At 51.9% G+C, this 25,561-nt stretch overlaps 1 protein-coding gene across 2 annotated transcripts; it reads right to left on the bottom strand.

Moving 5' to 3' along the window:
• Window positions 1–951: 951 nt before the first annotated feature.
• TMEM130 (transmembrane protein 130) lies at window positions 952–23,870 on the bottom strand. Of its 2 annotated transcripts, none has more exons than XM_054496795.2 (8): window positions 23,511–23,870; window positions 17,495–17,800; window positions 14,593–14,752; window positions 10,488–10,654; window positions 9,711–9,795; window positions 5,875–6,077; window positions 3,023–3,135; window positions 952–2,684 (listed from the first exon to the last, which is right to left on the bottom strand). In XM_054496795.2, the coding sequence occupies exons 1-8, from the start codon at window positions 23,593–23,595 to the stop codon at window positions 2,496–2,498; spliced, it is 1,308 nt and encodes a 435-aa protein (XP_054352770.1). In that variant the 5' UTR covers window positions 23,596–23,870; the 3' UTR covers window positions 952–2,495. The 2 variants fall into 2 exon arrangements, with proteins under 2 accessions (XP_054352770.1, XP_054352771.1); XM_054496796.2 differs by having other exon boundaries at window positions 952–2,648; window positions 23,511–23,864.
• Window positions 23,871–25,561: the final 1,691 nt, after the last annotated feature.

Consider the following 25,561-nt stretch of genomic DNA (forward strand, 5'->3'; position numbering starts at 1 on the left):
CACCTGCAGTCCCAGCTACTCAGGAGGCTGAGGTGGGAGAATCACTTGAGCCCAGGAGGTCGAGGCTGCAGTGAGCTATGATGGTGCCACTGCACTCCAGCCTGGATGACAGAGAGAGACTCTGTCTAAACATAAAATAAAATAAATAAATAAAAATAAATAAGGCCAGGTGCGGTGGCTCATGCCTGTAATCCCAGCACTTTGGGGGGCCAAGGTGGGTGGATCACGAGGTCAGGAGATCAAGACCATCCTGGCCAAAGATGGTGAAACCCCGTCTCTACTAAACATACAAAAATTAGCCGGGTGTGGTGGCGTGTGCCTGTAATCCCAGCTACTTGGGAGGCTGAGGCAGGAGAATCGCTTGAACCAGGGAGTCGGAGGTTGCAGTGAGCTGAGATCACACCACTGCACTCCAGCCTGGTGACAGAGTGAGACTCCATCTCAAAATAAAATAAAATAAAATAATAATAATAAAAAAGAAACGCAGAATCCAGGCCCCACTCCAGACCTCCAAAATGAAAATTCTTGTTTACCAAGATCTCTAGCAATTCTCATGAACCTCAAAGTTTAAGAAGCCTGCTAGAGACTAGTGGTTCTCACACCTGATATGCACCAGAATCGCAGAGGGCTTGTGAAAACAGGTGGCTGCCCCCCTCCCCAGGCACTGCTTCAGGTATCAGGTCGAGCCCAAGGGTCTGCATTTCCAACAGGACCCCAGGTGTGACCCATGTTCCCCCTCTGGCTCTAGAATCCCCCTGAGGTTTCAGACTGGGATGCACGTCCAAGTCGCCCGGGGACAGCTCTCCCCAGCTCCAGGGATCTGAACTGCCTCCCTGCAGTTGTCTTCACCACAGAGGACAAGTGGGATGTCCTGCTGCGTCACAGCACTGCCGTTGCTGTCTGCAATGCAAAAACATCCATGCACAAAAGAGAGACTCCGGCCACACAGTCTATGCTTGGCTATATTCAGAGCACACAAGCTTTATTTAGCAACAATGGCAGTATTTCATGAGAACGAGCTGCACAATAGCATAAATGCCATTTTCCGCACATAGCCTGGGAGCAGATGGTTACAGCGACAGAGCCCAGACCCCACAGTCCTCCCCTGCCCTTCCCGACAGGCTCTGGCTACTTCTGGCCTCATTATTGTCTCTCTCAGCCACAGCCCAGGTCGCTGGGCCAGATGGGAGGGTGCAGGCTGGTTCCACTGCTCAGGCTGTGTCATCCTGCTTCTTCCTTCTCAAGGCCACCTCGGGAGCAGCTGGCCGGCAAGAATGCCCCCCTCACACACGGTGAACCCAAGTCCCTACTGAATCAAACTCTTCTTTCGTTTTTTTTGAGATGGAGTCTCGCTCTTGTCACCCAGGCTGGAGTGCAGTGGTGCCATCTGGGCTCACTGCAAGCTCCGCCTCCCGGGTTTGCGCCATTCTCCTGCCTCAGCCTCCCGAGTAGCTGGGACTACAGGGGCCTGCCACCACGCCCGGCTAATTTTTTGTATTTTTTTTAGTAGAGACGGGGTTTCACTGTGTTAGCCAGGATGGTCTCGATCTCCTGACCTCGTGATCCACCCGCCTCGGCCTCCCAAAGTGCTGGGATTACAGGCGTGAGCCACCGCACCCAGCCCTGATTCAACCTCTTCTACCGCTGTAATGCCTTTTCCTCAATGAAAGTTTCACACATGGGTTTCGATAAAATAAGGTGATATTTATAAAGCACTCTGCACTCACTCAGTATTAGTCCTGCCCCCTATCCAGCCCCCCGCCAGCAAGCAGGGACTAGGATGGCCTTATAAAGGGCGCAAGAACCACAGAGACAAAGCACAAAGGGAGGGCCCGGGCCCAGAACCTGTCAGGGCTGCTTGGAGGTCAAATTTCCTTTCAACTCTAGTGCAGGGCACATCCCAGCAACCGACTTAACCAGATACAGAGCTGATCATCTGAAATGCCCACGTGACACGTGTGTTTATATGTGTGTGTGTGTGTGTGTGGTGTGTGTGTACATGCACACTTCTCTCTGTGAGTGTGCCCATCTATGTGTACAACCTTTAGTTATGGATTTTTAACCCTCTGTGACCTTCTTTCTAGCTCTCTGGCACAGGCAGGGCTGTCTGGGGGAGGAAACTGAGAACCCCCAATGGACAGCAGATGTGCCAATATGAGAGGAATGGGCAGTGGGCAGCCAGGCCCACCTGGGAGTGAACACGGAACACCCCAAGTGTCAAAGTCCACACGAAGCCTCTTCAAAGGTAGGGGTCGAGGGCATGGTAACTGAGTGGGGCTTACATCAGTGGCTGGACTGTACAGATGGGTGAATGGCTGGGGGCGGGGTGACAGAGAGGCAGGGGCTTGTGGCAGTGGCTGAACTGTACAGATGGATGATCCAGGCCAACAGCCCCACGCAAATGAACCCCTCCTGGTCAGTGGTGCACACCACCCTGCTGGAAACTCCAAGTCAGCAGTCAGTTAACACTGAGACGGGGTGGGGAAGGGGAGTGCTCACACAGTGTAAGTTTTGACAGACTTATAGAGGGGCGGGAGCAGCCCGTGGTTCTCACGAACAATTTCCAGGTACTCAGATGGAGTCTCCAGCAAGAAGGGCCCACAGCACATCTGGCAGCAGCACCTGACCCCAGAGGGTGGCTCCGGGTTCTTGTCAGACATGGGGGAAAAGTCAAAATCAGCCACCTATGATGAACAAAATCCCAGGGGTCAATCACCCACCCACCAGGAGCCCCATCAGGTGGCCTTATGAGCTCAGCTGCCTGGCAGCAGAGTGCACAGAAACACCTTTCTGGCACCACACAGATGCAAGAGATGGACATAGGAGATAAATCAGATGGGACACCAACTTAGCAATTTTTCCTGGTCTACAGATGCCTCTTGGGCACATCACCCCAAGTTCCAGAGCCTCACTGTAATATCAAGACCCCCTCCAGGCATCCTGGCCTGGCCCCCATACCTTCTCTAAACATCCTCTCTAGGCAAGGCCCAGTAGTCCAGCCCCCACCCCACTGAGTACCCACCTCCACCATGTCCTTTTGCTGAGTGGCATTCCGCAGGGTCATGTACATGATGAAGGCCAACATCACAGTGATAAGTGTAGCACATGGGAAAGCAAAGACAGCCGGCTGGATTCCTGGGAATGAAAGAAGTAACATTACAGGACTGGGTAGCTGGTGCTACAGTGCTGGTTCAGGAAGCAAGCACAACAAAGGAGGGAATGGTCAAGCCCCACCAGTGATTTTTTTACCCTCATGTACATGCATCCCAACTGGGCAACCCCAATAGGTAAATCCAGGACTTCACAAAAAATAAACTGGGGTCTGGGCGGGGGGCTTTCAGCATACATCCACAAGTTACTTGGTAGCAACTTCCAAGAGGGGCAGCTAAATTCCTCACACCTTGAGTGAGGGCTGGACTCAACGACCAGCTCCTAGTGTACAGCAGATGAAAGGAGTGACAGTGGATGACTCCTGAGTCTAAGCCATAAAAGACACCACAGCTCCCTCTTTGCTCTCTTGGGTGACACTTTTGGGAAGGGCAGCCATGTTGTGAGGTCACCCAGTCAGCACTGTGTCCTTTGCTTCAGATTCCCACGCTCTGGCAACTCCAGGCTCACCCACTAAACCTGTTGCTATGAAGTGGTATGGTAGAAAGAGTCCAGTGTCTGAAGTTGAACAGTCCTGGGTTCAAATCCTAGCTCTGAACAGGCTACCTCATGCTAATGCTGACCTGCAAGACTGCTAAGGAGATGCAACAAGAAGAGGGGTGTTGATGTGTGTGGCATGTAGTAGGTGATCAGGAAGTGTGGGTTCCCTCTCCCTTTTCCTTCACCCTCTGCCATGAGGGTCTGTTTCCCAAGAAAAGTTGTCATTGATTACCTATACTGCTGTCTTCTCTGCAGAATTCAGGGGGTTCCTGATTGGAACTTGGTCCCCAGAGGGTGCTGACAGATGCAGGGCTCAAGTGACCTGATGATGCCCACAAAGTAAGCCAGGGCCAAGATTGAGTGTAGCATCCTCTCAGGGGCCCAGAGTGGGACTGGGGAGACTGGAGGGGACAGTGACAGCTTCAGGTGCATCCATAGGACCAACCTTGAAGACAGGTGCAGCTGGCAGGGTTTGGCATGAGCTTGGGAGCACTGGGAAGAACTAACTCCTACCCTGGGACCAGGAATCTGAAACCCTGGCTCAGGCTCAGGCTGACATCCAGTCTTGTTGCCTCCCTGTGCCTTAGTTTCCCCTTTTGTAGCATCAAAGGTAAGAGTAGTTTGGGCATCTGAAAGACGGTGCCTTCAGGACCTGAGATCCTACTCTATGTAAGGAAGTACTTCTCTGGGGCTCCCAGAATCCTCCATAAAAATGAAGTGTACAACCCAATGCTGTCATCAGCAAAGCCCACAACCATAAGCCAGGGGCTGAGCCTAATGATGGTTTTGGAAGGGTATTTCAAGAAAGAAGGTTGGGCATCCTTTTCTCTTTTTTATTTTTTATTTATTTATTTTTCTGGAGACAGGGTCTCATTCTGTTGCTCAGGCTGGAGTGCCTTGGTGCGATCTTGGCTCACTGCAGCCTCAACCTCCTGGGCTCAAGTGATCTACCACATCAGCTTCCTGAGTAGCATAGCAGAGACCTACAGGCACACGCCACTCTCTCTCTCTCAATCCCTCTCTCTCTTTCTCTCTCTCTCATATATATATATTTTTTGTTTGTTTGTTTTGTTTTTTGTTTTTTGTTTTTTGTTTTTGAGACAAGAGCCTCTCTGTGGCCCAGGCTGGACTGCAGCTGCGCAATCTCAGCTCACCGCAACCTCCACCTCCCAGGTTCAAGGGATTCTCGTGCCTCCGCCTCCTGCATAGCTGGGATTACAAACGCACACCACCACGCCCAGCTAATTTTTTGGTATTTTTAATAGAGACAGGGTTTCGCCATGTTGGCCAGGCTGGTCTCAAACTCCTGGCCTCAAGTGATCCACCCACCTTGGCCTCTCAAAGTGCTGCGATTACAGGCACAAGCCACTGCACCTGTCCTATTTTTATATTTTTTGTAGAGACAGAGTTTTGCCACGTTGCCCAGGCTGGTCTCAGACTCCTGGGTTCAATCAATCCACCTGCCTCCGTCTCCCAGAGTCCTGGGAGCCACCATGCCTAGCCCAGGCATCCTTATTAACGATATGCAATGCCTTCTCCCTGCAAGACTCACTACAACACTGTGAGTTGAGTAGAGTTACTGTTGGAGATGCTGGTTTTAGCGGTGGCAACTGCTGGGGCAGGGGTGATGGTGATGAGGGAGAGAACATTGCAATCATGGTGGCTTATTTGGTGCAAAAGTGTTTGCGCTGGGGACATGTGTGGTCTTGGAAATATGTGGGAGAAGACATTGGCATGGTTGCTTTTGGTCCACGAAGGTGGCACTGGGGCAGGTGGTGGCATGGGCTTATAGATGTGGGTAGGGTCAGGGGGTCATTGAGGTGACTTGGTGAGAATGCTGATAGAGTCGTTAGTGGTGGCAATGGTGGTCCTGGAAGAGTTGTCAGGAAAGCATATGGTAATGGTGGTGGCTGAGTTGGTTACAGTTGTTAGTGGTGCTGGTGTTGATGGTGGTGCTGGTAGAATCGATGGGTGCTGTATTGGGGTTGGCAGAGTTGTTTGCTGGTGGGATTGGAGAGTTTGGTAGTGGTGGTATTGGCAGTTGGCCAACGCTGATGTTGGCCATGACTGGAGCCAGTGGCATTATGGATGGTACAGATGCTGGCGGGCTTCGTTGCTGAGGACCTTGGTAAGGCTGGCTGGTAGGAGCGTATTGGTGGTGGTGGCAGGGTGGATAGGCTTGTGCTGCCCATGTGGCACTGGAGCAGAAGGCAAGGTGTCACTTACTGGAGGGCCACACCTGGATCCTGTGGTACTGATGCGTCTTGCTGATGATATTCTCGGCCCGGATGCTGAAGCAGTAGTCCCCAGGGTCCCTGAAGGTGTGCGTCAGGTTGTACGCTGTGCTGGCTACAGACACAGGGTGGCACTCCCCTTCCTCCAGCGGGAGGCACTCAGGCTTGAGACGCCAGCACACGGTCAGAGGAGGGCTGCAGGGAAATGGGGTCGGTTTTTAAGAAAAGGCTCAGCAAAGCGTGTCAGCACAGACCAAGTCCAAGACAGGCCGGGTGTGCAGGAACTTCAGTGTCCTTTCCAGGACAGGACATCGAGCTGTCCTGGATTCAGCATCATGCATTCCAGACCAGGGGACACTATGGTGCAGAAGAGATGGTCCCGGACCCCCAAGAGAATTCCAAGTGAATGAGGCCAACAGAGATACGCACAGACTGCTCACTGGAGGCAGGATGAGCGGTCCGATGGCACACATGGTGTACCATAGAAGCCCGGGGAATAATAAGCACATCCCCTTTTTTGTTTTTTGCATTTGATGAGACAGAGACTCACTCTATCACCCAGGCTGAAGTGCAGTGGCTCAATCATAGCTCACTGCAGCCTCCAACTCCTGAGCTCAAGCGATTTTCCTGCCTCAGCCTCCTGAGTAGCTGGGGCTACAGGCACCAGCCACCATGCCCAACTAATTTTTTAATTTAATTTAATTTAATTTTTTATTGATTATTTATTTAGAGATGGAGTCTCACTCTGTTGCCCAGGCTGGAATGCAATGGCGTGATCTTGGCTCACTGCAACCTTCACCTCCCGAGTTCAAGCCTCAGCCTTCCAAGTAACTGGGACTACAGGCACTCACAACCATGCCTGGCTAATTTTTGTATTTTTAGTAGAGACAGGGTTTCACCATGTGGGCCAGGCTGGTCTCAAACTTCTGACCTCAGGTGACCCGCCTGCCTCGGCTTTCCAAAGTGCTGGTATTACAGGCGTGAGCCACTGCGCCCGGCCAATTTTTTAATTTTTTTATAACGACGGGACTATATTGCCCAGGGTGGTCTCCAACTCCTAGCCTCAAGTATTCTCCTGCCTCAGCCTCCTGAAGTGCTGGGATTACAGACATGAGCCACTGCACCCAGCATGAGAGAGTTGTTTTTGTTTGTTTGTCTTGTTTTTGTTTTTGTGGGTTTTTTTTTTCTTTTTGACAGAGTCTCACTCTGTCACCCAGGCTGGAGTGCAGTGGTGCGATCTCGGCTCACTGCAACCTTTGCCTCCTGGGTTCAAGTGATTCTTCCACCTCAGCCTCCCAAGTAGTTGGGATTGCAGGCATGCACCACCGCACCTGGCTAATTTTTGTATTTTTTGGTAGAGATGGGGTTTCACCATGTTGGCCAGGCTAATCTTTAACTCCTGACCTCAAGTGATCCACCCACCTCAGCCTCTGAAAGTGCTGGGATTGCAGACATGAGCTACCGTCCCTGACCATGAGAGCATTCTTAATGAGGTAGCCAGAGAAGGCTTCCTGGAGGAGGTGGCATTTGAGCAGATCTGAAAGGACAAATGAACCTTTGATGGGTGAGAAAGAATAAGGGCATTCCAAGTTATCCACATTCCACAAGCATAGACTCAGAAGCTGGAAAATGCAGGTCCATCCAAGGAATGTGAAATAAGCATTCCAATTCCACACAACACTAGGTCCGCAGGAACAGCCACGCACTCGTGCCACCTCAAAGATCAGGGCTGCTAAACCCACGGGGCTTCCCATTCTCCCCATGCTAAGCTCCTGCCTCCAAAGCCCCGTGAAAACTACCTCCAACCCCTAAATTATTCACAGCTCATCTTCCTCTTCCCCTGGGCTCCATTGCCCACTCTCTGTCTGGCCTAGCATCCCTCTCATGTGTCTCTGTGTGGGCACAAGAGTCCTTCAAGGGCGGGTCGGGCACGGTGGCTCATGCCTGTAATCCCAGCACTTTGGGAGGCCGAGGTGAGCGGATCACTTGAGGTCAGGAGTTTGAAACCAGCCTGGCCGACAGGATGAAACCCTGTCTTTACAAAAAAATACAAAAATTAGCCCAGCGTGGTGGCACGCACCTGTAATCCCAACTACTCAGGAGGCTGAGGCAGAAGAATCGCTTGAACCCGGGAGGCGGAGGTTGCAGTGAGCTGAGATTGCGCCACTGCACTCCAGCCTGGGCAACAAAGCGAGTCTCTGTCTGGAAAAAAAAAAAAAAAAAAAAAAGAGTCCTTTAAGGCCTGGGCCCTGACCACTGACGTCTGCTGCTCTATCCATCCCAGTGGCCCCAGGAAGGGGCACCCTCATGGACAGAATGCACTCGGCATCTGTGTCTCCTCACCTACTAAACACTCAGCCTGATGCTGTTCTTGCCATGAGCCTGGGCCAGGCTGCCTTGATTAGACTGACTGATGAGAATCCCCTGGAATGATCTGCTTCCGTGTCATGTGGGGTGCCCCACCCTGCACACAGAACCCTTGGAAATCTTGTCTACTCTGGTCTAGAAGCTTCCAGAATAGCATCTTGTCCAAAGCAGATGCTCAAGCAACTTTTGCCTGCTGGTGCAAGCTCCCCTGTGCAGACTGGAGACCAGAACAGATTTGGTTTTATGTTTTTGTTTTTTGTTTTTTTTTTCTGGACAGAGTCTTGCTCTGTTGCCCAGGCTGGAGTGCAATGGCGGGATCTTGGCTCACTGCAACCTCCATCTCCCAGGTTCAAGCAATTCCCCTGCCTCAGCCTCCCGAGTAGCTGGGATTACAGGCATGAGTCACAGCACCCGGCCTCAGAAAAGGCTTTTGAAGGCAGGCATTCCAAGGGGCTTAGAAGAATAAGAAACATCTGGACATGTGAAGGGAGAGAAGAGAACCCTGAAAGAACCGCATGGGCAAAGATCTGGGGGCTGGAAAATAGGCCACGTCATACACAGAGGGCTTCTCAATAGGAGGGATCCCTCCCAACCTCTGTCTCCATACCCATGGTGAATACAGCCCCAAAAGGCAAGTCCTCCCTCCCTGGGACCTCAAGAATTGAGCTGAGGGCTAGGTGTGGTGGCTCATGCCTGTAATCCCAGCACTTGGGGAGGCCAAGCTGGGAGGATCGCTTGACCTCAGGAGACTGAGACCAGCCTGGGCAACATAGTGAGACCCCATCTCTACAAAAATTAAAAATTGGCCAGGCATGGTGGTGCCCACCTTTAGTTCCAGCCACCCGGGAGGCTGAGGCGGGAGAATCATTTAAGCCTGGGAGGTCAAGGCTACATTGAGCTATGATGGTGCCACTGCACTCCAACCTGGGTGACAGGGCAAAACTCTGTCTCTAAAAAATACAAATAAAGGCCGGACGCAGTGGCTCATGCCTGTAATCTCAGCACTTCAGGAGGCCAAGGCAGGTGGATCACTTGAAGTCAGGAGTTGGAGACCAGCCTGGCCAACATGGTGAAACCCCATCTCTACTAAAAATACAAAAATTAGCCAGGCATCGTGGAGTACACCTGTAATCCCAGCTAGTCAGGAGGCTGAGGCAGGAGAATTGCTTAAACCAGGGAGGCAGAGGTTGCAGTGAGCCAAGATTGCGCCACTGCACTCCAGCCTGGGCGAAAGAGCGAGACTCCGTCTCAAATAAATAAATAAAATAAAATAAAATAAAATGAAGACTGGAGCTGAGCCCATGCTCTCGCCATGGCCCAGACTCAAGACAGAGTGGCACTGCCCTTCCACGAGGTCCCAGACCTGGGGCCCGTCACAGAGCAGAACAGACTTGGGGTCACTGTGAAAGGGGATGTGCAGAGCCCACAGGGCAGCCCCAGTGCACTCTGGAGCTCACTTACCTCCCTAGGAAGTTCAAGGTCACGGTCATCTTTTGGAAGGTCTGAATTAGGGTGGGCCCCAAGACTTGGATGCCTCGAAGGGTTTCTGTAAGGCAGAGAGAACCCCGTTAGACCTAGTGGCTACAGATTGCTGTCAAGGCTCCCAGGGCACAGGGTGGTGCGACCGCCACCCTGTCTTCCCCTCTGTCCCTCTCCTAAGAGCAGGTCACAGGTCTGTGCAGGGTTCCTCTGGGTCATGCCCTCTCCTATCAGTGGCAGGTGCTGAAGCCAGCTCAGAGGGAGGAATGTGGAAAAGGCAGGCAAACAGACGACCGTCCCGCCCATTGCCAAGTCATCGTCCGTGTCATACAGAAGCGCACCATCCCGTCAGCAAGAACCAAGACATCTTCTGCAGCTGCCCAAGGGCTCCCTCTCACCAAAGCCAGGCAGAGATGGAGACCATCCCACCCCAGGGTGTGCCTCGGTGGGAGGCCGATGGGGCCGGGGAACAAGGAATGGCATGGACTGGCCAATTCACGGCAGATACCTGGTCACCAGCTCAGGCTCTGGGAGCAGGCAGCCCGGGGCACAAGGGCCGCTCAGCCACTGCACAGCCACATGATCCCATCCGTGGCCTGCAGCGCCCTGTCTGAAGCCGGGGTAATGATAGACGCTCCTCAGAGGTCTGTGGGGCTCCAGAAGACATACTGTGAGTCCAGCCCAGAGCCACTGCGATCTGTGCATACGGTGACCCCACTCTGGAATGCTCAGACTGCATCAGCCTGCCTGGACACCCACCCTGCAGCTTCAGTGAGGCAGAGAAGTCCCCGGTCTTCTGCATCACAGCCTTCGTGGCATCCGGCTTCACCTCTTCCCACTCCGCCACCACTTTGAGCTTCACGGTGAAGGTCCCGATGATGGAATAGTTATAATAGACCACGGAGTCTTCAGTCACCATCTGGGTCCTGTTAGGAGACAGGGAGGAGAGAGGAGGAAGACAGCAGATGGTTGCTTCCCCTTCCTGTAACTCAGAAGTGATTCATGGGACTTGTCAGAGTCAGCAGAGGCTGTACAGCGATACTCCCAGCTACCAGTGAGCACACCTGTCATCACAGCCTAGAGCCAGCCAGGGCTCCAGGTCAGCTGGCCCATTTCCCAGATGAGCAAACCAAGGCCAGAGAGGGCCTAAAATTCAGGAAAATTACAAATTCTCACATTAGCCAAAGTTCAAGGGCTCAACAGCCCCACACGGTGAAGACAGAATAATTTTTTGGCAAAAATTGTTTGTTTTTGTTGTTTTTGTTTTTTGAGACAGGGTCTCACTCTGTCACCCAGTGGCACAATCATGGCTCACTGCAGCCTTGAATTCCTGGGCTTGAGCAATCCACCCGTGTCAGCCTCCCAAGTAGCAGGGATCACAGGCGTGTACCACTGTGTCCGGCTAATATATGATTTTCTGTAGAGACAAGGTCTCACTATGTTGCCCAGGCTGGTCTTGAACTCCTATGCTCAAGTGATCCTCTGACCTCAGCCTCCCAAAGTGCTGGGATTACAGGCAAGAGCCACTGTGGCCAGCCAAGCCGAGGGTTCTGTTGGACAAAGCTGCCATCCAGATTTTTCAAGTAAATGGTCTTTTCTGCAAATTGTCTGCTTTCCAATATTTATACTGTACTTTTTATCTCTCTCTCTCTCTCTCTTTTTCTTTTTCTTTCCTTTTTAGAGATAAGGTTCTGCTCTGTTGCCCTGGCTGGAGTGCTGTGGTGCAATCATAGCTCACTGCAGTCTCTGAACTCTTAGGCTCAAGCAGTTCTCCCACCTCAGCCTCCCGAGTAGCTGGGACTACAGGCACGTGCCACCATCCGTGGCTAATTTTTGTATTCTTTGTAGAGACGAGGTCTCACTATGTTACCCACCCTAGTCTCGAATTCCTGGGCTCAAGCTTTCCCCCACCCTCTTGGCCTCTCAAAGCACTGGAATGACAGGTGTGAGCCACCATAGGCCTGCACTTATTTTCTTGATTTTCCTGAGTAAGTTAGAACTTTCAGGATAATATTGATGGACCCTGATAAGGAGCACCCTTGTCTTATTCCTGCATCTAGAGCCAGGTTCCCCCAGCATCTCAATGCAATGATTCCCCGAAGGTATTTGACCACAGGTCACTTTTGTCACCAAGAGTTAGAGAATCCACATTCCACATTTTGCCAGGCACGATGGCTCACCCCTGTAATACCAACACTTTGGGAAGCCAAGGTGGGAGAACTGCTTGAGCCCAGAAGTTCAAGACCAGCCTGGGCAACTTGGCAAAACCCTGTCTCTACAAAAAATACAAAAATTAGCCAGCTGTAATGTTACAGGCCTGTGGTCCCAGCTATTCAAGAGGCTGAGGTGGGAGGATCACTTGAGGCCAGGAGGCGGAGGTTGCAGTGAGCCGTGATCACGCTACTGCACTCCAGCCTGGGCAACAGAGCGAGACCCTGTCTCAAAAACAAAAACAAAAACACATCCTTTTTTTTTTCGAGATGGAGTCTTGCTCTGTCACCCAGGCTGAAGTGCAGTGGCACAATCTCAGCTCACTGCAACCTCCTCCTCCCCGGTTCAAACGATTCTCCTGCCTCAGCCTCCCAAGTAGCTGGGCATACAGGTGCGTACCACCATGCCCAGCTAATTTTTTTAATTTTTATTTTTTGTATTTTTAGTAGAGATGGGGTTTTGCCATGTTGGCCAGGCTGGTCTCAAACTCCTGACCTCAAGTGATCCATCAACCTCAGCCTCCCAAAGTGCTGGGATTACAGAAGTGAGCTACTGTGCTCGGCCAAAAACAAAAACATATTCTAAGTTCTCCACTCAGTATAATGTTAGTTGTTAGTTCCAGCAACTTCTTTTTCTAGTTTATTGATATTACATTGAATGTTCATTTCTGTTCATACTAACACTTTTTTGGCATCTAAAGAGATGAACTGGCCAGGCACGCTGGCTCACACCTGTCATCCCAGTGCTTTGGGAGGCTGAGGAGGGAGGATGGCTTGAGGCCAGGAGCTCAAGACCAGCCTGGCCAACATAGCAAGACCCCATCTCTACAAAACATTTTAAAAAATAGTCAGGTGTGGTGGTACATGCCTGTGGTCCCAGCTACTCGAGAGGTCAAGGCAAGAGGATTCCTTGAATATGGGAGATTGAGGCTGCAGTGAGTCAGATTTGTGCCACTGCACTCTAGCCTGGGTGACAGAGCAAGAGCTTGTCTCTAAAAAAGGAGGGGGGGGGGAGGAAAGCCAAGCACAGTGGCTCACACCTGTAATCCCAATGCTTTGAGAAGCTGAAATGGGAGGATCTCTTGAGCCCAGGAGGTCGAGACCAGCTTGGGCAACATAGTAAGACCCTGTCTCTACAAAAAAATTTTAAAATTAGCTGGGCGTAGTGGTGCATGCCTGTAATCCCAGCCACTCAGGAGGCAGAGCTGGGATGATTGCTTGAGGCTGGGGGGTCAAGGCGGCAGTGATCTATAATCACGCCACTGTACTCTAGCCTGAGTGTCTGACCACAGGTTGCTTTTGTCACCAAGAGTTAGGAAATCCACATTCTGAGTTTTGCTGGGCACAGTGGCTCACCCCTGTAGTCCAACACTTTGGGAGGAGGAAGGAAGCAAGGGAGGGAGGGAGGGAAGGGGAGGGGCGGGGAGGAAGGAAGGAAGAGAGGGAGGGAGAGAGGGAGGGAGGGGAGAGGAGAGGAAAGGGAGAGGAAGGGAGGAAGGAAGGAAGGAAGGAAAAAGAAAAAGGAAAGGAAAGAAAGGAAAGGAAGAAAAAGAAAGGAAGGAAGAAAGAAAGGAAGGGAGGGAGGGAGGGAAGGAAGGGAGGGAGGGAGGGAGGGAGGGAGGAAGGGAGTAGGGCCAAGCACGGTGGCTCCCACTTGTAACCCCAGCACTTAGGGAGGCAGAGGCAGGAGGATCACTTGAGCCCAGGAGTTCAAGACCAGCCTTGGCAACATAGCAAGACCCTGTTCTCCTCCACCAAAAAGGGGAAAAAAGACAAAAAGTTAAAAAGGAGGAATAAAGAGAAATGAAGCCAGAGTACCTGGGTTCTACCTCGTGTCTACCAAGGGTTGGCTGGGTACCCTTCGAGGTCAAATGGGAAAAAAAATCCCATGTACCTTTACCTTCCTTAAATGGCTGTTTTGGGCACCAATGGCCTCCTCTATTAGGTGAAGACACCACAAAGGCAGGGCTAGTGACTGATTCACCAGTGTTCTCCAGGACCCCCAGGCGTGGCAGAGAGGAGGTGCTTGAAGGATGTTTGAAGGGAGACAGAGTGAGCAGGGAAAGGAGAGGAGCTTCAGGTGGGTGCAGTGGCTCACACCTGTAATCCCAGCACTTTGGGAGGCCGAGGTGGGAGGATCACTTGAGGTCAGGAGTTCAAGACCAGCCTGGCCAACACGGTGAAACCCAGTCTCTATTAAAAAATATAAATTAATTAATTAATTAATTTAATTTAATACAAAAATTAGCCAGGCATGGTGGCTCACACCTGTAATCCCAGCACTTTGGGAGGCCAAGACAGGCACATCACTTGAGGCCAGGAGTTTGAGACTAGCCTGGCCAACATGGTGAAACCCCATCTCTACTAAAAAAAAAAAAATACAAAAATTAGCCAGGCGTGGTGGTGCAAGCCTGTAGTTCCAGCTACTGGGGAGGCTGAGGCAGGAGAATCACTTGAACCCGGGAGGCAGAGGTTGCAGTGAGCCAAGATGGCGCTACTGCACTCCAGCCTGGATGACAGAGCAAGACTGCATCTCAAAAAAAAAAAAAAAAAAAAAAAATTAAAGGTGAAGAGATTCAGAGCACCCTGCACAGTGCGCGGTACAGTGGGGTACAGGTGACAGCTGTAGGGCCTGCAGAGGGGTAAGGACCTACCCGTCGCCGAAGTCCCAGCTGTAGAGAAACAAGGCGGTCTTGAGGAAGTCGCTCGGGTCGTGCAGGAGGAAGGAGACTTTCAGAACAGTCTTAGTGAGATAGGAGCTGGGCCAGGGCAGGGAAGTGTTCTGGGTGACAACAAGGTCCCCCACGAGGAACTCTGGGAGAGAGAGAGAGAGAGAGACACACAGGAGGGTGAGTCTTGGAGATTCAGGGATCAGGGAACCAGGTAGAGACTTCACGGGCAGCTGTCAAAGCCACCGCTTCCCTGTCCGGACCTTCTGGCTGTCAGAGCTAGGCAGGGAGAGGGGACCGCCCCACCCCCCAAAGACCCCCAAACACAGAGGCATCCGCAACCTCCCCCTGCTTCATGAACACTGCTGAACACTGGAGGACTATGTCACATTCACTGTTTTCTCTCCTGTCCCCTCTCACCAGGACCCTGAACTTTCTGGCACAAAAGACGCCCAAGGTCAGAAGGAAATGCATGGCCGGGTGCGGTGGCTCACGCCTGTAATCCCAGCACTTTGGGAGGCCAAGGTGGGTGGATCACAAGGTCAGGAATTCAAGACCAGCGTGGCCAAGATGGTGAAACCCCGTCTCTACTAAAAATACAAAAATTAGCCAGGTGTGGTGGCACACACCTGTAGTCACAGCTATTCGGGAGGCTGAGGGAGGAGAATCGCTTGAACCTGGGAGGCGGAGGTTGCAGTGAGCCAAGATCGCACCACTGCATTCCAGCCTGGGTGACAGAGCAAGACTCTGTCTCAAAACAAAAAAAAAAGAAGGAAATGCATAAGCTTTGAAAGGAACTTTTGAGAAATATTTCAGAATGTCAGGTGACCCTAGAGAAATTAGCAGTTCCAATGGCCAGGCATGGTGGCTCACACCTATAATCCCAACACTTTGGGAGGCCAAGGCGGGCAGATCACGAGGTCAGGAGATCAAGACCAACCTGACTAACACGGGGAAACCCTGTCTCTATTAAAAATACAAAAACAAAATTAGCCAGGCATGGTGGCGGGCGCCTGTAGTCCCAGCTACTTGGGAGGCCGAGGTGGGAGAATGGCGTGAACCCGGGAGGCAGAGCTTGCAGTGAGCCGAGATCGCGCCACTGCACTCCAGCCTGGGCGACAGAGCAAGACTCCGTCTCAAAAAAAAAAAAAAAAAACCAAAAAGCAAAATTAGCAGTTCCACTGATCACAGCTTCGCACGCTGGGACCACTGTCCTGTGTCTACTTCTCTAAAAAGAAAAAAAAAACTGGTGGGGCACGGTGGCTCACACCTGTAATCCCAGCACTTTGGGAGCCTAAGAGGCAGATCACTTGAGGCCAGGAGTTTGAGACCAGCCTGGCCAACATGGCGAAACCCTGTCTCTACTAAAAATACAAAAATTAGCCGGGTGTGGTGGCCAGCACCTGTAGTCCCAGCTACTTGGGAGGCCGAGGCACGAGAATCGCTTGAACCAGGAGGTGGAGGTTGCAGTGAGCCAAGATCACACCACCACTCCAGCCTGGGCAACAGAAGGAGATTCTGACTCAAAAATAATAATAATAAATTAATTAAAATTAGTAAAAGTGGAAAGAAAAAGGCATGCTCAATAGAGCTCATTTGGAAAATGTTAAACATAAAATAAGAAGAAAAGAAGCTATCATTCAACTCAACCACTGTTGCCATTTTGAAGTATGACAAAGTATTTGCTTGTGTGTTTAATATACACATACATTAAATACAGATTATTGGGTTAGTTAGACAATTCTGTGCTTTGCTTTTTTAATATGCAATTTTACATGCATGTGTATTTACCCATGGCCTCACAAACTCATTGTAAGGGTCACTGTTAATAGTGGTATAAATGATTTCATTATATTTAGCCAGTCTCCTCACGGTTGCTCACTTAGCTTGTTTATCTCTTCTTTTGCTACTATAAACACTATTGCAATGAACATCTTAATGCATAAGGCATGACCCAAATGCAGGTTTATTTCCTGAAGATAAATTCATTATTAGACTGGAAAGTCTAAAGGGGCAAAGGGGCATCTTCTCTTGGAATGAGAGAGAGAAAGAGAGAGAGACAAAGAGACATAGAGACAGAGATAAAGAGACAGACAGAGACAAAGACAGAGAACAGAAAGAGCAAGACAGAAAGGGAAAACAGAGAAGGGACAGAGAGACAAAGACAGAGACAGGGACAGAGAGACAAAGACAGAGACAGAGACAGAGATAGAGAGAACAGAGAGAAGGACAGAGAGAGACAGACAGAAAAGAAAGGGGAGAAAGAGGGGAGAAAGAACCAGTGAATGATTGGCCCCAAGACTATAATAATTTCTTTTTTTTTTTTTTTTTTGAGATGTAGTCTCACCCTGTCCCCCAGGCTGGAGTGCAGTGGCACGTTCTCGGCTCACTGCAACCTCTGCCTGCCAGGTTCAAGCGATTCTCCTGCTTCAGCCTCTTATACAGCTGGGATTATAGGTGCCCACCATCATGCCCCCACTAATTTTTGTATTTTTAGTGGAGATGGGGTTTTGTCATGCTGGCCAGATGGCTCTCAAACTCCTGATCTCAGGCAATCCACCTGCCTCGGCCTCCTGAAGTGCTGGGATTACAGGCGTGAGCCACCATGCCCAGCCGAGACTACAATAATTTCTAACCAACAGTACCTATTGACCAGCCGCTCTCCACAGGTTTGTATTAATGTATACCCCCAGCAGCAATAGGTGTCCATTTTAGCACAATACCTGCTGGGGGGAATCACTGCCATTTTCAGATCCTTTTTAACTCAACTGACCCGGGGAAGGAATTTACCAGCCTAATCTGCATTGATCTGATTCCTAGCAAAGCTGGATGTTTTTCTCTGCATCAAGGGTTTGAAGGCAAACTAGCAAACGGGAGAGACCCTCACCTGTGATGGGGAGGACCACGAAGCCCCTGGCCACAGGCTGGCACATCCAGCAGTCAGAGGCAGTGACCCAGACGGAGACCGGGAATTCCCCGGGCACGTGGCCGACCACACGGATGGTGGAGCTGAGACCCTTCTCCGTCTTGCCAGTGAGCACCAGCGGGGTGTGGATCCAGTGGAAGCGGTAGAGGTGGGCGTCGGCGGGCAGGGCCAGGCTACCGTTGTCCTTGGCCACCAGGCTGGCCGAGATGGTCACCTCCGCTCCCGTGGTGGCAGGGCTATCAGTGGTGAGATTGAGTTCATACAGACCTAGGAGCCCAGAAACAAAGACTGTGTTTCAGAATGGTATGTGGCAAGGAGCCCCACAGCCACCTCTGGGCTGGCATCAACTATTCTATTTCCCAGGTGGAGAAACTGAGGCTCAGGCAGCTCAAGTGACTTGCCCAAGGGTCACTCAGCCAATTCAACATCAAACTGAGGTTCAAACCTGGGTCCCACTGACTCCAAATCACAGTCTTTTCAGTGTTATTTCCCTTTCCTTCCTTCCTTCCTTCCTTCCTTCCCTCCCTCCCTCTCTCCTTCCTCCCTCCCTCCTTCCTCCCTCCCTCCTTCCTCCCTCCCTCCTTCCTCCCTCCCTCCTTCCTCCCTCCCTCCTTCCTTCATCCCTCCCTGCCTCTCTTCTTTCTTTTCTTCCTTCCTGTTTTTTCTTTCCTTTCCTTCCTTTTTTTCTTTTCTTTCTCTCTCCTTCCTTCCTTCCTCTCTCTCCCTCCTCTTTCTTCTTTCTTTCTTTTTCTTTTTTTCTCCCTTCCTTCCTTCCTTTTCTTTCTTCTTTCTCTCTTTCTTCCTCTCTCTCTCTCTCTCTCTCTCACTCTCACTCTCTCTCCCTTTCTTTCTCTGGATCTCACTCTGTCACCCAGACTGGAGTACAATCATCACAGTTCACTGCAGCCTCCACCTTCTAGGATCAAGAGATCCTCCTGCCTCAGCCTCCCGAATAACTGAAACTATAGGCACACACCACAACACCCAGCTAATTTTTTATTTTTTGTAGAGATGGGGGTCTATGTTGCCCAGGCTGCCTAAATTATATTTTCTTTTCATGCCAGCCGGGCAGGGCCTTGGTTAGTGGCTACTCTTCTGGACAGGCCACACAGAGAACATTTCTACCGTTCCCCAGAATTCTTTTGGTTTTGTTTTGAGATGAGGTCTCCCTCTGTCATCCAGGCTGGGGTGCAGTGGCATGAACATAGCTCACTGCAGCCTCAAACTCCTGGGCTCAAGTGATCCTCCCACCTCAGCCTCCCGAGTAGCTGTGACTTGTAGGTCCAAGTCACCACGCTTGGCTGATTTTTAAATTTTTTTTTTTTTTTTTTTTTGTAGAGACAGGATCTCACTATGTTGCCCAGCCTGGTCTTGAACTCCTGGCTTCAACCACTCCTCCTGCCTTAGCCTCCCAAAGTGCTGGGATTACAGGCATGAGCCAGCATCCTCAACCACATTGTCCAAAGATCTACTGGACAGTGCTGGTCTCATGCCTCTGGATTCCTCCGCTCCTCACTCCTCTCTCTCTGTCAGGGTTAAAGGATCCAGCTGTCGGCCAGGCATCATGGCTCATGCCTGTAATCCCAGCACTTTGGGAGGCCGAGGTAAGCAGATTACTTGAAGTCAGAAGTTTGAGACCAGCCTGGCCAACATGGTGAAACCCCGTCTCCACTAAAAATACAAAAAATTAGCTGAGTGTGGTGGTGCATGACTGTAATCCCATCTACTCAGGAGTGAAACTCCACCTCAAATAAATAAATAAATAAAGTAAAATCACATCTCCCCAAGGCCAGCACCAACATGGTGGAAAACCCCTCTAGATGAGGCAACATTTTAAAGTAAAAATGCTGCCCATCCCGTGTTCCCTGGGGGCTGGGGATTGTAGCACAATGACTGACCCTGATACATCCCCGAGTCCCTGCCTCATCCTCCCCTCCCTTAGCAGGTACATGGTCCCCAGACATCTGACGGATGCGTGGGCCACCCTCGTGTGGTTTCCAGGGCAGGGCCAGCCCAGGGAGTAGAAGCAGGAATCGAGGGGATAAGGGAAGCCCCTTCTAGTGCCCAGGCAACTCTGAGATTACTTTTTTCAGCTGCATCTCATTCACTTCAAAGCAACATCACCTGTCCCTGAGGGGGGGACTCCAGCTCCGACATTTCCTCAGGCCCACCTCACACATTCGCTGCTTTGGCCCACATCACACATTTCTTTTTTTTTCAGGGCCATTTCTTTTTTTTTTTTTTTTTCTTTTATTATTATTATTATTATTATTATTATTATTATTATTATTATAATACTTTAGGTTTTATGGTACATGTGCCCAATGTGCAGGTAAGTTACATATGTATACATGTGCCATGCTGGTGCGCTGCACCCACCAACTCGTCATCTAGCATTAGGTATATCTCCCAATGCTATCCCTCCCCCATCCCCCCAACCCACAACAGTCCCCGAAGTGTGATGTTCCCCTTCCCGTGTCCATGTGTTCTCATTGTTCAATTCCCACCTATGAGTGAGAATATGCGGTGTTTGGTTTTTTGTTCTTGCGATAGTTTACTGAGAATGATGATTTCCAATTTCATCCATGTCCCTACAAAGGACATGAACTCATCATTTTTTATGGCTGCATAGTATTCCATGGTGTATATGTGCCACATTTTCTTAATCCAGTCTATCATTGTTGGACATTTGGGTTGGTTCCAAGTCTTTGCTATTGTGAATAATGCGGCAATAAACATACGTGTGCATGTGTCTTTATAGCAGCATGATTTATAGTCCTTTGGGTATATACCCAGTAATGGGATGGCTGGGTCGAATGGAATTTCTAGTTCTAGATCCCTGAGGAATCGCCACACTGACTTCCACAAGGGTTGAACTAGTTTACAGTCCCACCAACAGTGTAAAAGTGTTCCTATTTCTCCACATCCTCTCCAGCACCTGTTGTTTCCTGACTTTTTAATGATTGTCAGGGCCATTTCTTAAATTATAAAGGCATTTGAGGCCGGGCCCAGTCAGCTCACACCTGTAATCACAGCACTTTGAGGCCAGAGGGTCACTTGAGCCCAGGAGTTTGAGATCAGCCTGAGCAACACAGCGACACCCATTCTCTACAAAAAAATAATTTTAAAAATTAGCCAGGCATGGTAGCGTGCACCTGTTGCCCCAGCTACTTGGAAGGCTGAGACAGGAAGATCTCTTGAGCCCAGGAGTTTGAAGTTGCAGTGAGCTATGATGGTGCCCCTGCCCTTCAGCCTGGGCAACAAAGTGAGAGACCCTTTCTACAAAAATAAATAAATAAAAATCAAGTCATTTGAATTAAGATGCCGAGAGCTGGCCACTTCCGAGGGAATGCTGGCATTGAAAAGGGGACCTGCAGTGTCTTAACCCCAAAGAGGAAATTCCAGAAGCTGTGATGGGAGCTTTTCCACGCAAATAGAGTGGGTATATGATATTGAGGGACCTGAAGCCCGCATGGGTCACTGCTGCTGCCTGAGGCCACCCAACCAGTCTGTACCACCGTGGTTGGGCTTTGCTCTCCCTCCCCACTTTGGCTGGGATGCAGCATTTGGCCAGGCTGTGGACAGAGAGGTGCGTGGATGAGAGACCACCTCCTCCCTCATCCCCCTAACTCCTGGCACCCCTCTCCTCCCCATCCCCTCCCTGCCACCCCAGCTGAGAAGCGTGGGCCTGAGCGAGGCTGGCAGGTGGCAGGGACATTTGGCTGCATGCTAATGGCCAAACAGCATCTGCAGTGAGACAGGCGCATGTTATCACGCAGATCGGTTGCCAGGGGAATGGATCAGGAGGGCAGCCGGCTGGGACTGGGAGGGGGGATGGGGGGGCGGGGAGGGGCTGTGTCTGCTGCAGACGTTGCCGCAGACACTGGCCCAGCTCATGGGAGCCCGCCGACCCCCCCACCACCTGCTGGCTCCAAGGACACTTTTTCTCCGTCTGTTTTTTCAAAATCAGGTGTGTCACAGCCCCTGGGTGATACTGCCCCTGTTCCTCAGGGGTCTCAGGGAAGGCCAGGACATCCAAGGTGGAAATGGACCAGGAAGCCTTTGCCAAATGTGGCTGAAGGAACCAATCACAGGGCCTGGTGCTCTACCCATCAAATTCATCTTTCCAGGCTGGCGTGGTGGCTCACGCCTGTAATCCCAGCACTTTGGGAGGCTGAGGCAGGTGGATCACCTGAGGCCAGAGGTTTGAGACCAGCCTGGCCAACATGGCGAAGCCCCATCTCTACTAAAAATACAAAAATTAGCCAGGTGTGGTGGCAGGCGCCTGTAATCCCAGCTACTTGGGAGGCTGAGGCAGGAGAATTGCTTGAACCCAGAAGGTGGAGGTTGCAGTGAGCCAAGATTGTGCCACTGCACTCCAGCCTGGGTGACACAGCAAGACTGCATCTCAAACAAACAAACAAAAAAATTCATCTTTCCATGTTTGGGAGTCCATGTGACATGGACTTGGGGTATGGAGCAGCCAAGGCAGAAGTTTAGGGGACTCCACGGGCCCCCCAAGTCACCCAGAGCTGAAGGGGCAAAAGCAAAAAGAGATGGGGCAATCACCCCAAAGCTTGGCCCATGGAAGAAACACCTACCTTTTCCAGCAACACAGCATGTGCGGCCCTGAACATTCTAGAAAATGGCTACACCAGTCCTTTCACACAGAATATGCAGACTACCCAAGACACTTCCAAAGAGTACCTCTAAAGTCTGGATAACACAACCCGGAATTAATTAATAGTCCAGTACATGGACTTCTGACTTACAAATTCCTAATTCACGGACTCCAGAAAGGGGAAGGGTAGAAAAGTCTCCCCCACGGGTGAGGGAGAAGATATGTTTCCCAACTCTGCTCTCAGTCACTGTGATTTTGACCACATCACGGGTGCAATTGGCTAGAATGGGAACCACACATGATTTCCAAATAATTAATTCACTTTTGTTATTTTCTTTTTTTCTTTTTCTTTTGCAATTTAGGACACATTGAAAATCTCTGACACAAATAAACCTGATGGACAAAAGACCCCTTTTCTGTATTTCCAGGAGGAAATAGGTAATCTTGTCCAAATGCAATTCCCATAAAATTCGTCTAATTCATCCCTGAGGTGCAGGTTTTCTTTGACCTCATGGTTTTTCTTTCACAAATTTTCATTAGATCCCTTGCTCTCTCTCTCTCTCTACCGCTCTTTTATGAAGGGGGAGGGGGGTGAAAAGTGTTGGATAGTATTCAACCTTCTTAGCTGCCCACGTCCCACCTGTCCCTCGAATAGTCTTCAATCTGGGTCCTTTTATGGTTCCCAAAACGTGGCAGAGAGGTGGGTGCTGACCTTCCAGCGGTGGGGAGGCGGGGGCAGTAGACACACGACCCTGCTCCCTCCACTTCCCCACCCACACACACACCCCAGGAACCTGTCAGCTCCGGGTCCATTTTGGAAATCACCACCAGAGAGGAAATGGCAGCTTGGCCTCCTGGGCTCTAAAATCGCGTCTCCCCAAAGCTAGCACCAACAGGGTGGGAAGCCCCTCTAGATGAGGCGACATTTTAAGGTAAAAACGTTGCCCTTCTCGTGCTCCCTGGGGGACTGGGGAATTGTGGCGCGATGACGGACCCTGGCGCATCCCCGCCTCCCTGCCTCGTCCTCCCCTCCCTTAGCGGGTGCATGGTCCCCAGGCATCGACCGATGCGCCGGCCACCCCCGCGCGGTTTCCAGGGCAGGGCCAGCCTGTGGGGTGGAAGCAGGAATCCAGGGGGTGCGTGGAGCCCCCTCCAGTGCCCAGGCGACTTTGGGGAACAAGGGTGAAAGGAGAGGGAAAAGGGCGCTGCAGTGGCCTCAGCCGAGGAGGGAGATGCGCGCAGCGCGCACGGTGCCACCTCCGCAATCCCCGCTCCCGGGCCCACCCGCCAGTGGAGACGGTTCCAGGCCCCGGGCGGGCTGCGGCTGCAGGGAGGCCGGGTTGCCCAGCGCCTTACCTGCGGCCACCCCTGCCGGGGCCCAGGGCAGGAGGCAGGAGAGCCAGAGGATGCGGCCGAGGCGCGACCACACTGCCTGGGCCATGGCGGGGCCAGGAGCGGGAGAAGCGTGGGGCGGACGCGGAGGGAATGCAGCTGGAGCTCGAGAACGGCGGCGGTCGCTCCTCGGGACGCGCAGCGCGGGAGTTGCGGGGAGATGAGGGCGCCGTGCTCGCTCGTCCTCGCCGGGGGACGCTCTGTCGCTGCGCGCCGCCGCCGCCCACAGCCCGCTGCGCGACCCCGGCCCACGTCAGCCGCGCCGCGCGCCCTCCTCCTCCTCCCGCCGCCCCTTGCTCCCGCGTCCCTTTCCACGGCCGCGTCCTCCCTCCCCGCGTCTCTTCCCACGGCCGCGCCCCCTGCCCTCCTGGAGTCCACGATTGCCCCTCCCAGCTTGCCTCCCCTCTAGGGGTTCCAGAGCTCCCTTCCTGCGCCCTGGCTCCTCCCCGCATCCCTCCCCACCCCAAATCCACCCTCGGCCGCATCCTTCCCCTCCACTACCCGAAACCACGCCCCCCGCACCCGCATTTTTCCCTTCCCCCGAGCCCCTCCCCGCCCTGGATCCGATGCCGCCGGCTCTGACTCAGCGTCCCCAGGGGCGTGCGCTGCGCCGCAAGCCGCCTGCAGGTCCCTTGGGGCTCTCCTCCAGGTGCCTTCTCTCTGCACGCTCGTGGCTCCGAGATGCTACTCCTCATTCAAGAACTGTTGAGAGCTTAAGGTGCGCCAGGCGCTGGGCGAAAGGCCTCGAAATTCCTCTTGCTGCTGCTGCTTCCTCTTTTCTTTCTTTCTTTTTTTTTTTTAATCTTGAGACAGAGTCTCGCTCTGTCCCAGAATGGCGCGATCTCGGCTCACTGCAACCTCCGCCTACCGGGTTCAAGCGATTCTCCTGCCTCAGCCTCCCAAGTAAGCTGGGATTACAGGTGCCCGCCACCAGGCCTGGCTAATTTTTGTATATTTAGTAGAGACGGGGTTTCACCATGTTGGCCAGGTTGGTCTGAAACTCCTGGCTTCAAGTGATCCTCTCGCCTCAGCCTCCCAAAATGTTGGGATTACAGGTGTAAGCCACTGTGCCCAGCCTTTTGCCCCTTCTTGACAGAGGGGCCTGAGCACCTGGCCCCTGCGCTGGGCTTGATGTCATCCCCCGGTTTACCCTCTCAAGAGCTCTCAGGAGCTGCTGTAAGATGGGGCTCCTGCTCGTATCTGGGCCCAGGGCCACTTCTTTGTCACTGAGGGCCTTGTGGGAGTCAGGCAACTGCGGTGAGGGGTGACCAGCCTACATAGTTACTGCCATTTGCCTTAGAGGAGCAGGGCTGGGCTCTCCTAGAAGCTGGAGGGGCCTGGCTGGCCTTAAACGCTGGAAGCCCGGTGGGTTCTGGTCCCAGCTATGCTTCTGCTTTGCTACAGGCACCTGGGCAAGGGATCCTTCCACACAGTGAAGGCCTTTGACCTCCTCTCTGGCTCGTGGAGCACGGATGGACCATCACGGCACCACCCAGTGCATTGACATCAAGGCGTCTAAAGCCCGGGTCTCCAAGCCCCTGGCCACCAGTACCAGTCCATAGCCTGTTAGGAACTGGCTGCACAGCAGGAGGGGAGCAGGGCCTGTGAGCCATGCTGAGCTCCACCTCCTGGCAGATCAGCAGGGCATTCGATTCTCATAGGAGCGCAAACCCTACTGTGAACTGCTCACGTGAGGGATCAAGGTTGCGTGCTCCTTATGAGAATCTAATGCCTGATGTTCTGTCACTGTTTCCCATCATCCCCAGATGGGACCATCTAGTTGCAGGAAAACAAGCTCAGGGCTCCCACTGATTCTACATGATGGTGAGTATGTAATCATAATAGAAATAAAGTATACAATAAAAGTAATGCACTTGAATCATCCCGAAACCATCCCTCCAACCCCTCATTAGTGGAAACATTGTCTTTGGTGCCAAAAAGGTTGGGGACTACTGGTCTAAAGGGCCTCTGGCTCTGGGACAGCTGTGAGCTTCCCTGAGAATGGGCCCCACTGG

Source organism: Pongo pygmaeus, chromosome 6 (assembly GCF_028885625.2).
Source record: "Pongo pygmaeus isolate AG05252 chromosome 6, NHGRI_mPonPyg2-v2.0_pri, whole genome shotgun sequence".
NCBI lineage: Eukaryota > Metazoa > Chordata > Mammalia > Primates > Hominidae > Pongo > Pongo pygmaeus.